The sequence below is a fragment of the Pelophylax lessonae genome (assembly GCF_965119305.1).
Source record: "Pelophylax lessonae genome assembly, chromosome: 11".
Lineage (NCBI taxonomy): Eukaryota > Metazoa > Chordata > Amphibia > Anura > Ranidae > Pelophylax > Pelophylax lessonae.
Window position 1 is genome coordinate 15,770,967 of NC_138778.1, and position 16,165 is coordinate 15,787,131.

The window sequence follows — 16,165 nt, forward strand, 5'->3', positions numbered from 1 at the left end:
GCACCCGTGAATTCCAGATCTATCAAAAGCCTGGTCCTCCTCTGAGTATCCAACCTTTCCGGGTCCATCAAAAGCCTGGTCCTCCTCAGAGCATCTGACACTTCCAGGTCTATCAAAAGCCTGGTCTTCTTTGAGCATCTGACACCTTCAGGTCTATTGAAGACCTGGTCTCCTTTGAACATATGACATCTCCAGGTCTACCAAAAAGCTAGTCCCCTCTGAGCATTCAACATTTCCAGGTTAACCAAAAGCCTGGCTCTTCTAAACATCCAAACTCCTGGTCTATCAAAAACCTGGTCCTCCTGAACACCTCCAGGTTTATCAAAGGTCTGGTCCCCCTTTTAAGCATCCAACATCTCCAGGTCTATCAAAAGCCTGATCCCCTCTGAGCATTTGACACTTCCAGGTCTATCAAAAACCTGGTCCTCTTTTGAGCACCCATCTCTTCCAGATCTATCAAATACCTCGTTCTCTGCTGAGAATCTAACACCTCCAGATTTATCGAAGGCCCGGTCCCCCTTTGAGCATCCAACATCTCCAGGTCTACAAAAGTCTGGTCCCCTCTTAGCATTTGACACCTTTTAGGTCTATCAAAAGCCTGGTCCTTTTCTTAGCATTCAACACTTCCAGGTCTATCAAAATCTTACTCCCCCTATAAGCATAACACTTCCAGCTCTATCAAAACTCTGAGCATCTGACACTGTGGTCTTTTAAAAGCCTGTTCCTTGCTAGAGCATCTGACTCCTCCAGGTCTATCCAAGGCCTGGTCTTATTTGAGCAGCCATCTCCAGGTCTGCCAAAAGTATGGTCCCCTCTGAGCATTCAACACTTCCAGGTTAACCAAAAGCCTGGCCACTCTAAACACCCAAAACTGTAGGTCTATCAAAAACCTGGTCCTCCTCTGAGCACCCAACTCTTCCAGATCTATCAAAAGCCTGGTCCTCCTCTGAGCATCTTACACTTCCGGGTCTATCGAAGGCCGGGTCCCCCTTTCAGCATTCAACATCTCCAGGTCTACCAAAACTCTGGTCCTCTCTAAGAATTTTGACACTTCCAGATCTATCAAAAGCCTGGTCCTCCTCTGAGCATCCAACAACTCCACTCCTACCAAAAGTCTGGCCCCGTTTGAGTATCCAAATTCCCGGTCCATCAAAAGCCTGGTCCCCTCTGAGCACCTGACACTTCCAGGTCTATTGAAGGTCTACTCTCCCTCTGAGCATTCAACACTTCTGGGTCTGTTAAGTCTGATCCTCCTTTGAGCTCTCTTGTCTTTACCGCCGACCCCTTATGTGAGTACAGGACACAGCAATAACATAGCGGGTGAAGGATGAAAAGACCCAACTTAGTGGGAGAGCAGGCATTGGACCCACCTAAACTATCTGATGGGGAAGATTCTTTGTCATTGGTTGCAAGCTAATAGGGGCAGCACAGGACAGGTCAGTACTAAAGGAGAGGTTTGGGGTTAGTAAAACATCAAACATACAAACTCATCCCTCATCCTTCGGCTGCAACTGCCCCACACCGACTTCTAAGACTGAGAACTGAGCAGTCACCTGACCACCCATCAGTCAGCTCTCAGTCTACTCACTGCCAGTCAGGCATCCCACTCTGCTCCCTCCTGAGTGCCAGGCTGGAGGGAGGGAAGCCTTAGGTCAGAAGGACAATTGTAGACAAGTGATGTGGGGGCTTACCTTTGATTTGGTACGCTCCGTTGTTAAAAATGATTTGGAAGACATCATAACAGGAGCGGTTTGCATCCAGCGTGTTGGAGGTTTTGTGGTAGCAGACGAAGCCCAGGTCCCCGCGGAGAACCAATATCGGTCGGTTTATCAGCTTCAGTGTGAACTCCTCGTCCTCTCCTGTGGAAACAAATGGAGCCACTCAAGTTTCTGGAAAAGGTGAGCCTGGCCCCTCCTTCCTCCATACCGGTACTTTTTAATGTAATGACCAATCAGGAGGAGCCAGGCTAAGCTTGACTTCAAAAGGGAAAGTCAGGATTTGCATACACTTTCATCTGGCATTATCTCTGGATCTACTGATCGCTTTCACCTGTGGTTTTCACTGACAGTAATTTCTGTGTATTTATTTTCACCCAGTGAATATGGTTTAATGTGAATATTCAGACCAGCGCCCATGTTTAAAGAGATGGCGTCTCCTTGTCTGTTCACTTTAGAGTAAATTCTCAACTTTTCTTCAGTCATGATAGCCTTTGAAAGTATGCAAAATCATGAGGCACCCCAGTCTAAAATGGAGTCTCCCCATCACATCTGAATCAAGATGCCCCATTTTCGCATCAGAGTCCTCAGTCCCCCCTTTCTTTCACATCAGAGTTCTCAAATCCTCCCCATCCGCCTTTCACATCAGTCCTCACACCCCCTCCATTTGACATCATAGTCCTTGGTATCTTCCCTCCTTCACATCAGGGCCACCAGTAGCCTCCCCTCCTTCACATCAGGGCCACCAGTAGCCTCCCCTCCTTCACATCAGGGCCACCAGTACCCTCCCCTCCTTCACATCAGGGCCACCAGTATCCTCCCCTCCTTCACATCAGGGCCACCAGTACCCTCCCCTCCTTCACATCAGGGCCACCAGTACCCTCCCCTCCTTCACATCAGGGCCACCAGTACCCTCCCCTCCTTCACATCAGGGCCACCAGTATCCTCCCCTCCTTCACATCAGGGCCACCAGTACCCTCCCCTCCTTCACATCAGGGCCACCAATACCCTCCCCTCCTTCACATCATAGTCCTCGGTACCCCCCCCCCCATTCTTCCTCCACATCAGTGTCATCACTCCAACCCCCACACACACACACAACAGAGTCCTCAGTACCCCCCTCCTTCACATCAGAGTCCTCAGCCCCCCTTTCTTTTCCCTACCACAGTCCTCAGTTAACCCTCCTTCCCCTTGACATTAGGGTCCTCAGTACCCTCCCCCCTTTCCCAAGAGTCCCACCTCCAGTGGTGCCAGCATGGCAGTGGGCAGGATTCACAGCAGGTCTAACAAGACTTGCACCTCCTTTTGAATGCCGCCTGCCCTGGATTAGCATCATGTGTTTCCATGGCGCTGTGCAAAAATACCATACAGCACAGCACCCCTGACAACCCAAAATTTTTTTTTTTTTTTTTTTTTTTTTAAAGCCCGTAGCGTGTGCAACACACTCAAAAGACTCCACCCGGTGCATAAAAAAGTGCACACACACAAAGTGAGTAACACAAAAAAGCACAGGGTGTGCGACAACGTATGGTCTTCCCTCCGAAGAGGTAGGACCCGAAACCTCAATCCCCCGGGGCGCAAGACTCCTGACAGGGACATAAGGTACTCATGGTCTGTCTGGCCGAAACCAGACCGACCCCGTTCTTCAGGGGGACTGCCGAAACAGCCCCCACCGAGTACTAAGTAGGGCTCCCCCGAAGGGAGACCCCATGGGAGAGGGCGAACTAAGCCAAAAGGCCATATCCACCCCCTCCCAAGACTTAAGGCTGGGCCCGAGGACCCACACACTCCAGTCTGTGCAAATAAAGAAAACAAAGGTGACAGTGCAGGTGACGGACTTCCAAAGAAAAAGACAAACAAAACAAAGAAGTGGGGAAGGGGAAGTGGGGAAAGTGCGATGGTGCCATGTGAGGGACCAAGGCAGGCCTTCCAGCCGGAATAAAAAATTCCTCTGGTGCAAGCCAAAAGGCCTGTCCCAAGAGGCAGGTGTGAAAAAGGTGTGCATAGTGCAGTGACCAAGGTGCCAAAAGAACTCACAGCGAGCTGCCCCTCACCAGTGAGAAATTTAGGCACCCCTGGGCTGCCACCCCAGGGGCACTTACACTACGGGCTTTTTCAATCTCAGCCCCCGGCCAGACCGAGTGTAGCCTATCCCCACCAGCAGACATCAGAACCTGGACAGCTTAGAGAGAGCTTGCCTACCACTGGGGACAGGCCTTTTGCAAGGCCAGATCAAAACCCAGGAGAGAAAGCCCTCCCCTCGCCATCCTGTTCCTCAGCCCATTACATCCAGGAACAGTTCCACCGGCCCCCTGAACCGCCTTTCCTGCCCCCTTCAAACTGGTTAGGACAGTTCAACCCATTCAAATCAGAAGGCGGCGGGCCCCACATGCTTTCCCAGATGACCTACTCCCCATACCTCAATGTTTAGAGCGCTCCGGGTTTCGGTCATACTGGTACTAGCTAAGGCCCATACCAACTGATAAGAACAGATACTACACTTGATCTTAGCCAAAAGGCCGAGAAGCCCTGACAACCCAAAATGCCACACCAGGGTGCTTTAGAGTCGCCTTTCCTGGGCAACCCCGCCACTGCTTTCTCCATCACAGCCACCACCAAAATACCCAAAGTCAGCTGCTCAGAGGGAGCACTGATATGATTGATCACTATGCCCAAGCATTGCATCATGGGAGAAGGTCACATCCTCCACTATACCTAGAGCCATTGAGTATTTTGCAGCAGTGGCCATAAAGGAAGAAGCAGGGGGGGGGGGGGGCGCTGAAGATGCAAATATAAAGTGCTTGGAGGGCTCTACAAAGTCTCTGTGGATTTGCTCTGACTGTGTCAGGTGACCAGGTCTCTTTATTACAGGGGTCTCCAAGCATTATAAGCAAAGGGCCGGAATATTGTCCTCCAGACTTTAGGAGGGCCAGACTTTGGCCAGCGGGAGTGTGAATTTTCCTGGCTTCAGTGGAGTAAACATCTGGTATTGGGGGCGGAGGAACAGTGCCCCATCGTTGGTATCATAGGGGAAAAGGTGCCCCATTAGTGGTGTCAGTGGGAGAAATGGTGTTCAATTGTCGGAGTCAGATGGCAGAACAGTGTCTTGTATCAGTGGGAGGGATAGTCTCCCAAGGGCCAGATGAAGGCAAGTTAAGGGCCGCATCTGGCCCTTGGGCCATAGTTTGGAGACCACTGCTTCATAGCTTAGTATACACGTATCGAAGTTCAGCCGATTCAGCAGAAACCAACCGGATTTCAGTACATGTACCACTCTCTGTTCATCGGAAGCCAGTTGTTAGACAAGCTTCAGTCCTGCTGGAAACCAGCATTTGATCACCCACTGCAGCCAATGGCTGCTGCACTGATCATTGTATTCTGACGGGAGGGGAGTCCCCGCTGTCAGAATACAGTAGCGCAGCAGGGGATATCTCTGCATCCACATCACTTGTATCTGTGAGTTTGTCTTTCGTTCAGCCTGCGGCCATATTTACGTCTCCCATACGGAGGTTCTGCTTTCTGCTCAGTAATCATTCTGTGATTGTGTTTTACTGTTCCTCTCCATTTGTCGGAAAGCCGTGCAGGCTGTGACTTTCATTTCATTTCAACAGGTGTTCAGAAGGGAGGATCAGCCCTGCTATACAGACAGAGGGAGAATCTACAAGTCTGTACATGAAATATGGAACAGCAAGTGTATGAAAATGTGAAACTTCCACCAAAGGTGGCTTTCAGGTAAACGGAACAAAAACCAGCAAATGTGCCGAATTCTGTCTACGCAGTTCTGTTTTTTTATATTTGTAGCCAGCGATGTGATTGTACTGCCGCTTTCCTACAAAACTGAGCCAATAAATACAAAAATGAAAGAACTTGGTGTGTGCTCACTGAAAATAAACCGGACTTCCCCTTTAACTATCTGAGCCCCTGGCAGCGTTTAAATCCGGGGGCTCCACACTTTTCAGTATGAGGGCCACACTGTATATTTTACAAATATTCACGGGGCAAAATAACCCTCATCAGAGTCCCTCCTTACATCTAGTCCTCCCTTACATCAGAGCCTCCCTCATATCAGAGTATCCCCTTACATCAGTGTCCCCATCAGTTTCCTCTTTTCCTCTTATGTCAAGGTCCCCATCAGTGTTCCACCTTACATCATTGTCCTCATCAGGGTCCCCCCTGATATAGTTCCCATTAGAGTCCCCATTACATCATGGCACCATCATAGTTCCCCTTAGAGTCTGGGTATGGGGTCGCGGGGGGGGAGGGAAGGGGGGGGGGGGTATAAGCAGAATCCATAGGCAGCCTCTGCTGACCTGCATCTGTGCACATTGAGGGAACATCATTTTAGCAGGTTGTAGTTTGGAGAATCCGGCTTTATATCAATGTTGTACAATGCGTCCAATATGAAGTCTATGTGAACCCCAACAATTGACCCTCATTTGCTCCCTTGTTGGGGTTGCGTATACGTATACTAAAACGTTTTCAGTGATTTATTTATCTGTTCAATAAGTGATAATCCAGTGTTGTCCTGTGGACTCTGCAGTCTGCAGTCCTTTGTTGACTACAGAATAGCGATCGACCGATATGGTTTTTTTATTACCGATACCAATATTTTGGTCATCGCATATCGGTATCGGCCGATATTTTCGGACATTTAAAAAAAAAAGGTTTTTTTTTGTTTTTTTTTTTTACATGTACTCTTGTGGAGGGATCTGGGGGTCTAAAAGGCCCTCTGCACGTAAAAGCATTCAAAAAAACGCCAAGTTTGGCTGTTTTGAATGCTGTCATTTTTTTTAATTTGGCGCCGAGACCCGAAATTTTTTTTACATGGAGACCCAATCAGAGCCGAATGCGGCTTTGATTGCGTCTTCGGCGGCCATGCAGGTAGGTTGCCCGGGTCTCCCGCTGGGACGGGAGACCCGGGCGAGCCGCGGAAGGTGGCGGGAGTGTAATGACAGCCGAGCGGCTTCTCAGCTGCATCGGTTGTCATTACAAGACAGCTGACCGTCGGCTATGGACACCGGTACCGGGGTGATGCCTCTAGCTGCAGCCATCACTCCGGTACAAGCACTTTCCGAAATATCGGCAATATCGGTAACCTCAGGGGCCGATTTCGATACATCAGGGAAAGTGCATATTGGCCCCCGATATATCGGTGTTGCCGATAATCGGTCGATCCCTATTACAGAACACCCTCTATTTTATAGAGATAAAGAGCCAGGAGGGAAGTGTTCTGTAAGGTGACAACACTGCTCCTCCATATGTACAATGAGTGAGCGTTGTCACCCTAGGACAGGAAATGCATGAATGAGGTCCTTTATTCCAGTACAACCAGGAATTATTTTACTAAACTTAATTAAATTCAATAAAAATCACTTTTAGAATTTATTTTAAGATGGTAAGGCTGTATTCACATGGGGAGTACAATACTGTATGCCCATGGAGGGCCGTGCTTTTCCACATCCCCATTCAGCCAGTCCCATTGATGCCTGCAGCTGCACAGACATGGATGCAATGTCCCAATATGACATCCATGTGGGTGCGTGTCACCAAACTGACCCTGTCTGTGTTCGGGTACCCACACCAAGGACATTTTACTGGTTTTTACTGCTGACCAGTTTTGTTGGCTGTTTGTATTTTCCATGCTGTGGTAAGAAGATGGCAGAAGATTCGGTTGGACAGGGGAGACACATCCTGGTCTTTTCCTCCAGCTTTTTTATTGTATACCAATGAAAGTCTGCACATTGCAAGGGGGTAAGGCTAGGAAGGGGATGGGGGAAGTGAAGTGTTGGGATTGTGGTAGATGTGGTAGTGAGGGAAGGTGGATTAAGGTGGTGTGGATACCTATCACACTTATAGAAGCTTGATAGACACCCAATTCCAAAACCAAGGCTATGCAGTTGTTCTTGTTCCAAAAATGTGAAGCTGCCACTCCATAACCATTAACATGAAGTTGGCCCCCATTACTATGGAGTTTCTCCCCTTCATGGTTATAACTGTCTCCAGTCTTCTTTCAAAGATTTTGGAGGGTGTCTTTGGTAATTTGTGCTCATTTATGAGATCAAGTACTGATGTTGGATGAAAAGACCTGACTCACCATCGGCATTCCATCCCAAAGATCTTCAGTAGGGTTGAGGTCAGGGCTCTCTGCAGGACATTTGAGTTCCACCACATCAAACTGGTTACACCATGTCTTTGGGGAGCTGTTTTTTTTTACACAGGGGGGCACAGGCTGGAAGAGCACAATTGTCTACAATGTCTTTGTATGATGGAGGATGACCAGGACCCTTCGCTGGAGACACCAAAACTCCATCATTTGGAGGGGGGTGGGGATATGGAGGTGTGATGGTCAGGGGTGGTGTAGGTAGGCTCAGTCAGTATCTCTATATATTTTCAGTATCCGTGTCTCTCTCTCTTGTCTCTCTAAGTAGCATTTCTCTAGTTCCCCCCTATCCTCCTGCCGCCCTCACACTTACACTCATCTTGATTCTGCTCGCCATTCTCTTCCTCTTTCTTATCCAGAAACCAGAATGTAGATCTTCTTTGTCAGCTTATCTCCCCAATGACCAATATCTGCTTCTCGCTCATTCATGAACTATTTTTGCTGTTTTCTTTTCCCCTCTGCTCTTCGACCTCGTACTCTTCCTCAAACTTGTAGAAGCAGCTTTCACCCTACAGATGACCCGAGTTTCGTCTGACGGCCATTTAACAGCAAAGCTGGCAGTACACTGATAGAATTTGGGCTGATTTAAAGGAATCAGACAAAATTCTAACAGTAGGTGGCCCAGCCAGATCAGCAAACATTGATTGCTCCAACTTTTGTTGAAGGAAGGGCCGTGCTTCAATTATTTGCCTGAACAGCGCTTGCAGCCAATCAGCTGCAGACACCAATGCCAATATCTTAGAAGCTGCGATTCGTCTATTCATAGTGTTTGTGTGGATGGGGGAATCTGTTTTTTGCTGGCTGGACAGAAGTGTATTAGTATGCGACCAAATCAAAGCCGACCGTCATTCAACAGTGAAAGTACTGCTCACTGAGCGCTCAGCAGTGACTGTGCTGTCATTGAAAGCTCTCTGCCTGCCAGTAGGAAGGGCTCCCAATCATGTGATCTTTGTGACAGCCAATCACAGTGGCCACATGACCAGAAACCAAGGAGGGAGAGAAAGATTGGGACTTTATATAAGACTCATGACCAATAGAGTCTCCATCCCTGATGCATAGGAAACAAAAACAAATTGGGACTTGATATGAGGTGTGACCAGCTGCGGGATAATTGTAAACATGTCATAGAAAGACCAGATGGATAATAATATAATCATTTATTTATTAAAAGTCTGTAGACCAATTAACAGTAAAACCAAAGTGCTCACAAAAGATATGTAACCCATGGTACTGGGATAAACCTAATGATACACATATGGATGTAACTGGTACAAGACAATAACACAAAGTAGTGCAGTATTAGCCTGGTACATTCTAAAGGTAGAAGACATATAATAAGGTCATTGTAATGGATGGATTTGCCTGTGTTAAACTCAACGCGTTTCGTGAGGATTTACTTCATCAGGAGTAGGCATAGTTCAAAATATCAAGGGAAGATATACATACATAAATAACAGTAATTCAGGTAAACATGCGAACCTCAGATAAATACGTGAACCTCAGATAAATATGTGAACCTTTAAAAAACTATTACAGATGTAACATCTGTGATGGGTTTTGAGGTTCACGTATTTATCTGAATTACTGTTATTTATGTATGTATATCTTCCCTTGATATTTTGAACTATGCCTACTCCTGATGAAGTGAATCCTCACGAAACGCGTTGAGTATAACACAGGCAAATCCATCCATTACAATGACCTTATTATATGTCTACTACCCTTAGAATGTACCAGGCTAATACTGCACTACTTTGTGTTATTGTCTTGTACCAGTTACATCCATATGTGTATTATTAGGTTTATCCCAGTACCATGGGTTACATATCTTTTGTGAGCACTTTGGTTTTACTGTTAATTGGTCTACAGATTTTTAATAAATGATTATATTATTATCCATCTGGTCTTTCTATGACATGTTTACAATTATCCCTCAGCTGGTCACACCTCATATCAAGTCCCAATTTGTTTTTTGTTTCACATGACCAGAAAGTCTGTCCCACTCCCTTGGCACTTAGATCCGCTGAAGTGGACGCCTTGGCCTCAATGGACAGCTGAAGTTTCTGATGACAGCGTAGTGCGGTGACTACGCTGTCATCAACAGCTCGCTATCTTTCATTATGATGAGGAGATGGCGGGATGAGCTCCCAATCACCTGACCACTGTAACAGCCAATCACAGTGGTCAGGTGATCGGTAAACAGTCCCCCCAGGTGCATTTTTCTTTGCTTTTAAAAAGTGAGAACTGGGAACGGTATTGTCAACACGGGGGGGGGATGGCGATTCTGTCAGGATCAACAGGTATTGTTTTGCATTTATTGAACAGATATAACAGAACTCCTTCAGAGGTATATTTAATAAACCAAAATGGAGCAAATAAGAGAAGTTCATTGTTAGGGAGTCCATACACTGTGTGTGGAAGGGTTAGAACCCCTGTCAGGTTTTTATTGCTCTCTGTGTGCCCCCTGGGGAGAGTCACCCTCACCATTTGTACTGAAGCTGCTGGTGTCACCGGGGCTGAAAGTGACGAGAAATCATAATTTTACAGTTGTCACCAGAACAGGAGGTCAAGGGGAATCTTTAATTGAAGACACTTGTTTCACTTTGGTGTGACGTCAGGACAGGTAAAGGGAAGTGACCCCTATTGGACATAGGCAGAAACAAAAAGAAACCTGTCAGAGGTTCCCAACCTCCCCCTACCTTGGCATATACTTTAATTACACTTTAGGGAGGGTTCAGAAAATCCCGAAAATGCCCCACCACCCTGTAACCACACATGCATTGCAAGGCGTTTGCGGTGGGGCCCTATTTCATTGAATAAGTAGTACTCAGTGATGAACCAACTGCCAAATGTGACATGCTGTTTATTTTTGCCAGGAAACATAGCATGTGTACAGCGCTGAGTGGCTGCATCTACTTTTCCAGTTGGGGGGGGGCTCCGAGGCAGAAAAACCGAGACTCAACCAACGCTTACCATCCCGGCTGCACGTCTGAATGAGCCCTAAATGGAACAAATTGTATTTTCTGCACTGGTGTGATGTGATAATTGGCACCCGGTGACCCATCTCAGAGGTAGGTTCATTCTTCTGCCTCTGATGTGACCACCGCTACCACGCCAGGCTAATTCTGGGGGGGGGGGGGGTCACATGGCTGAAAAGCATTTCTGGATAAACAGTCGGCATAAACGGTGATTATAAAGTGAGAAGATTCCGGCTTTGTGAACTCACCGATGGAGTCAGAGACGGCTGCCAGCTGCCCATTCTTCTTGGTACAAATGTATTTCCCATTACCGGCTTTCAGGGCCACCTTCCTGCCTCTCCATTCGATCTCGAACATTGTGCCGGGAGCGCTGCCAGGAAAGGGAGAAGAATACACGTTACAATGGGACTCAAGCCTGGCGCTGCGGAGATCCTTTCTATTGCAGTACAAAGCTCCCCTGCTCTGCTCCTGATGGTTCTCCTTACAAATGATGGCGTTCCTCTCTCTGATTGCGCGGTGATACGCTGCGCCATGTTTACTGACATTTATATGTTCACTCGCAGGGACTGGGAGATAAAGAAAAACTCTGCTTAGCACTGTTTACTTCTAAATAAACATGTGAACCCAGAACTCAAAATGTCATATCTGGCAGATTCCCCGTCCTTAGATGTGGCAGCTGCATTCGTTTTCTTTTTTAATGCTATTTTTCCTTCTCATCTGCTGATCCCACCAGTAACACACCTCCTGTCCTAGGGTGACAACGCTCGCCATGCTGAATCTATGAAGGAGTAGAGTTGTCACCCTATGCTGCTCTCCTGATTTGGTCTACAAACCCTTTTTGTACTCTAAGATAGGGAGGAGGTGTTCTGCAGTTCACAGATAACATTATTCAACCTCTTCCCAGCCGCGATATAGTCAAAAGATGGCTACAGCGCGGTCATCCAGTTCTGAGAGGGCATCCATGGACGTCCTCTCACGACCACGCCCCCTGCCTGCCCGCTGCAGCGTGCATCCAGCATGTTCTGTGAGTGGAGTAAAGGGCCAATCACAGCGGCCCTTTACCATGTGATCAGCTGATCATAACTGATCACAATGTAAACACACTTGCCAGTTATTGGTGATCCTTTCCTCACGGGCTGTCACAGCATGAGGAGAGGAGAGTCGGTAACCGCATGTCTAGAGAGGGACATCTATACTGATAATCGGGGGAACTAATCATCAGTGTCATGATTATCAATGCAGCTCCAACAGTGCCGACTATCAGTGCCCCTTTATCCATGCCCATCAGTGCTGCCTATCAGTGCCCCCTTATCCGTGCCCATCAGTTCCACCTATCGGTGCCCCCTTTTCCGTGCCCATCAGTGTCGCCTATCCGTGTTTACCAGTGTCCCGTCATCAGCGCACATCAGTGTCATGATTATCAATGCAGTCCCAAAAGTGCCACCTATCAGTGTAGCCTCATTAGTGCCCCTTTATCCATGCCCATCAGTGCTGCCTATCAGTGTTTACCAGTGTCCCGTCATCAGCGCACATCAGTGTCATGATTATCAATGCAGTCCCAAAAGTGCAGCCTCATCAGTGCCCCCTTATCCATGCCCATCAGTGCTGCCTATCAGTGTTTACCAGTGTCGCGTCATCAGCACACATCAGTGAGGGAGAAAAATTACTACTTTGCAAAGTAAACAAAGAAAAACAAAAATGTTCTGTTTAAAAAAAAAAAAAAACACGTTCAGTCTTTTTTCGTTTGTTTAGCAAAAAATAAACAACCCAGTGGTGAATAAAGAGGAACTGCAATCTGCTTACATAATTTAATGAAAACATTTTTTGCCATTCTGAAGCTTTCCTCCAGCCACTTTGCATATTATTGTCTGTATACTGTGATTCTGTACTTGCCAAATATGCTGCAGAAATCTCCCTCCACTAAGTCTGGCTGCAGCCATTTTGACTGTGGGCAGCAGGACTGTTCACCTGGATTTACACACAGACACACATACACCCACTCGCACCACTGCTTGCCTGCACATTCCTCCTTTTTTTATGAATACTCATGGATCTCTGCAGTCTCCTGTTATCTCCGCCCTCATCCAGCCCCCTCTAGCTCTGCAGCTCTCCTTGGCTCTCCAATGACTCATCTCTCCCTCCCTTGCTGACAAACTGTTAGGAACCTGTCAGGAAGGCTCTGGCAGTGGATGAGTTAAGACTCACAGGCTATTCCGGCTCCACCCCTCTCATCTAGAAAGAGCTCTATTTAAGCTGGATCAGCACACAGGTTCAGTGCTGTCTTGTCTTCAGCTCCTGCCGTTGTTCCTGAACCTGTGACCCGTTTGCTGCTGATTTCCTGTTGACCTTTTGGCTTGTTCCTGACTCCGCTCGTCTGCTGCCCGTCCTGACCCCGGCTTGTTTGACCATTCTCTCGGATCTCCCTTGTCTGTTTACCCGCCTTCGGACCTTGATCGGTTCACCCCTGGTGGGGCGACCCTGAGGACCGCGACCTGGTATCCACACGCAGCAAACTCCATCCTCACCACTAGAGGCTCTGGCGAAAACCGGTGGATACTTAGACTCCGCACCTCAGGCTAGCCTGTGTCACTTACCTTGGGGGGTTCCGTCCAAGCTCCGCCCTCTAGCGGACATCGGGGCCTATCTCTGTCGCCAGGTTACCACCAGCACCCTAACAGTACAAGACAGCCATGTCGGAACCTGCAAGAGAGGCTTCACCGTTAGAGGAGATCGGCCAACACCTAGCAGCCCTGTCTCAAGCCGTGAGGACGCTTCAGGATGGCTATACACAGTTAGAGGGACGATTACGTTCTGTAACCCTCACGGCAGATTCCACTGTGCCATCTGCTCCCTCCTCCGCTGCCGCAACCGCAGCACCGGCCTCCAGCCCCACAGTAGTGATGCTGCCACCGGAACCTCGGGTCCCTACCCCTGAAAAATATTCCGGAGATCGGGGTAAATTCCGAGCGTTTCGCAATGCCTGCCAGCTCTACTTCTCCTTGCAACCCCGGACCTTCTCCCTGGAGGCCACCAAGGTGGGGTTTGTTATTTCATTGCTACTATGCGGACCCCAGTCCTGGGCCCATCGGCTCCTTGAAGAGAGTAGCCCCCATTTGAACTCTCTATTGTCATTTTTTGAGGCTATGGCCCAACTCTATGACGATCCACAGCGATCTTCCACCGCAGAAGCTGCGCTACACGTTCTCCAGCAGGGGCGCAGACCCGTAGAAGACTATGTCACGGACTTCCGTCGCCTGAGTTCCGACACTTCCTGGAACGAGGCTGCACTCCGGTACCAGTTCCGTCTAGGCTTGTCCGAAGCACTGAAGGACGAATTGGCCCGGGTGGGCATCCCCGACGCACTAGAAAATTTGATCTCCCAGGCCATTCAAATCGACCGTCGGCTCCGAGAACGCCGGGCGGAACGATCAACGCAGCAGTTTCGGCCAGCCTGGATGTTGCCACGAGTAGCACCTCCTGTACACTTCCCTTCCGCTGGGGCAGTCTCTCCCAGCCCTGCTCCCGCCGGAGCCATGCCTGATGCCCCTGAACCCACGCAACTTGGGATCATGCGGCCTGTCTTGTCTCCGGAGGAGAGATGTCGCCGCCAGCTGGGTAATCTTTGCCTGTATTGCGGAGAAGCTGGCCATTATGTGCGCTCTTGCGCAGCAAAACACCATAAGTCTTTGCCAGTCTCGCCCTCCAGTTGTGTGGCATCAGTTACCTCCACCTCCCACTTAGGTTTTCCTGTGTCTTTGCAACTCCCAGAAGGACCCGTCCAGGTTACAGCAATCATTGACTCGGGAGCCTGCAGTTGTTTCATTGACCGTTCCTTTGCGGGGCAGCAAGGCATACCTCTCCAGACCAAGACCCAGGACCTCACTATCTTCCTGGCCGATGGCTCCCACATCAAGTCTGGACCCGTGACCCAAGAAACCCTTCCTCTTCCAATGGTCTCTCCATCTGGCCATAAGGAATTGATACGTTTGGATGTCATCGCATCTCCCTTATTTCCCATTATCCTGGGATTGCCATGGTTGCAGGCACACAACCCGCAAATCAACTGGATCACAGGAGCCGTCCAGTTCCCGTCTCCTTACTGCAGGAACTCCTGTCTACCCGCTCCATCCAAGTCCCTCCAAACTCTGTTCTGTCTCGAATCTGAGCCTGATTTATGTTCTGTTGTACCCAAGGCATATCACGACTTCCTGGATGTTTTCAGTAAGCGGGGAGCTGAGACCTTACCTCCTCACCGTTCATATGATTGCCCCATCGACTTGCTCCCGGGAGCCGAGATCCCATTTGGCCGAATTTACCCACTATCTGAACGTGAGCTGGACGTTTTAAAGGACTATGTGGACGAAAGTCTGAAGAAGGGGTTTATCCGTCCTTCCACCTCTCCGGCAGGGGCAGGTATCTTTTTTGTAGAAAAGAAGGATCACTCCCTTCGACCTTGTATTGATTACAGAGACTTGAATAAAGTTACCATTAAGAACCGCTACCCTCTCCCTCTGGTTCCCGAGCTCTTTCAGCGGCTCAGATCTGCTGTCCTGTTCACTAAGTTGGATCTCCGCGGGGCCTACAACTTAGTCCGTATTAGAGAAGGCGATGAGTGGAAGACAGCTTTTCGTACCAGGTTCGGGCATTTCGAATATCTTGTGATGCCTTTTGGCCTCTGCAACTCCCCAGCTACGTTCCAACACTTTGTGAACGATATTTTCCGGGATTGGCTGGATATCTTTGTCATAGTTTACCTAGATGACATCCTAATCTTCTCTACATCCCTGGAGCAACATCGCGAGCATGTTCGAAATGTCCTCGGCCGCCTCCGTCAGCATGGTCTCTATGTTAAGGCCGAGAAGTGTGAATTCGAGCGGAGCAGCATCCCGTTTCTGGGGTTAATAATTTCTACAGAGGGTATAGAGATGGATCCCCAGAAAGTCTCTGCCATCCTGGATTGGCCACCTCCATCTGACAAAAAGGGAGTGCAGCGATTCGTTGGCTTCGCCAACTTCTATAGAAAGTTCATTAAGGGTTTCTCTCATATCATCACTCCCATTACTCAGCTCACCAAGAAGAGTGTTCGCTTTCAATGGACCCCCGAAGCCCAGTCCGCCTTCTTGGTCCTTAAGAAGCTCTTCACGTCAGCCCCTGTGTTGAGTCACCCGGATCCCACCTTACCCTACCTCCTCGAGGTTGACGCTTCTGAAGTTGCTGTCGGGGCAGTCCTCTCCCAAAGACAGGGAACCAAGGACTTGATACACCCAATAGCCTTCTTTTCCCGGAAACTCTCCTCTGCAGAGAGGAATTAT

The 16,165-nt window shown here is 48.6% G+C and overlaps 2 protein-coding genes across 2 annotated transcripts in view; one reads left to right on the forward strand and one right to left on the reverse strand.

Annotated features, from left to right (window-relative positions):
• Positions 1-5,469, forward strand: part of FAAP100 (FA core complex associated protein 100) — a 104,736-nt gene extending 99,267 nt beyond the window's left edge. Inside the window, exon 10 of the mRNA XM_082271801.1 lies at positions 5,327-5,469. The gene's annotated coding sequence lies outside the window, so the exon portion shown is untranslated. The remainder of the gene's footprint in view (positions 1-5,326) is intronic.
• Positions 1-16,165, reverse strand: part of FSCN2 (fascin actin-bundling protein 2, retinal) — an 83,293-nt gene that overhangs the window by 908 nt on the left and 66,220 nt on the right. Inside the window, exons 3-4 of the mRNA XM_082271811.1 lie at positions 11,102-11,223; positions 1,692-1,859 (exon numbers count right to left, since the gene is read on the reverse strand). Coding sequence (XP_082127937.1) covers positions 1,692-1,859; positions 11,102-11,223 — 290 coding nt within the window. The remainder of the gene's footprint in view (positions 1-1,691; positions 1,860-11,101; positions 11,224-16,165) is intronic.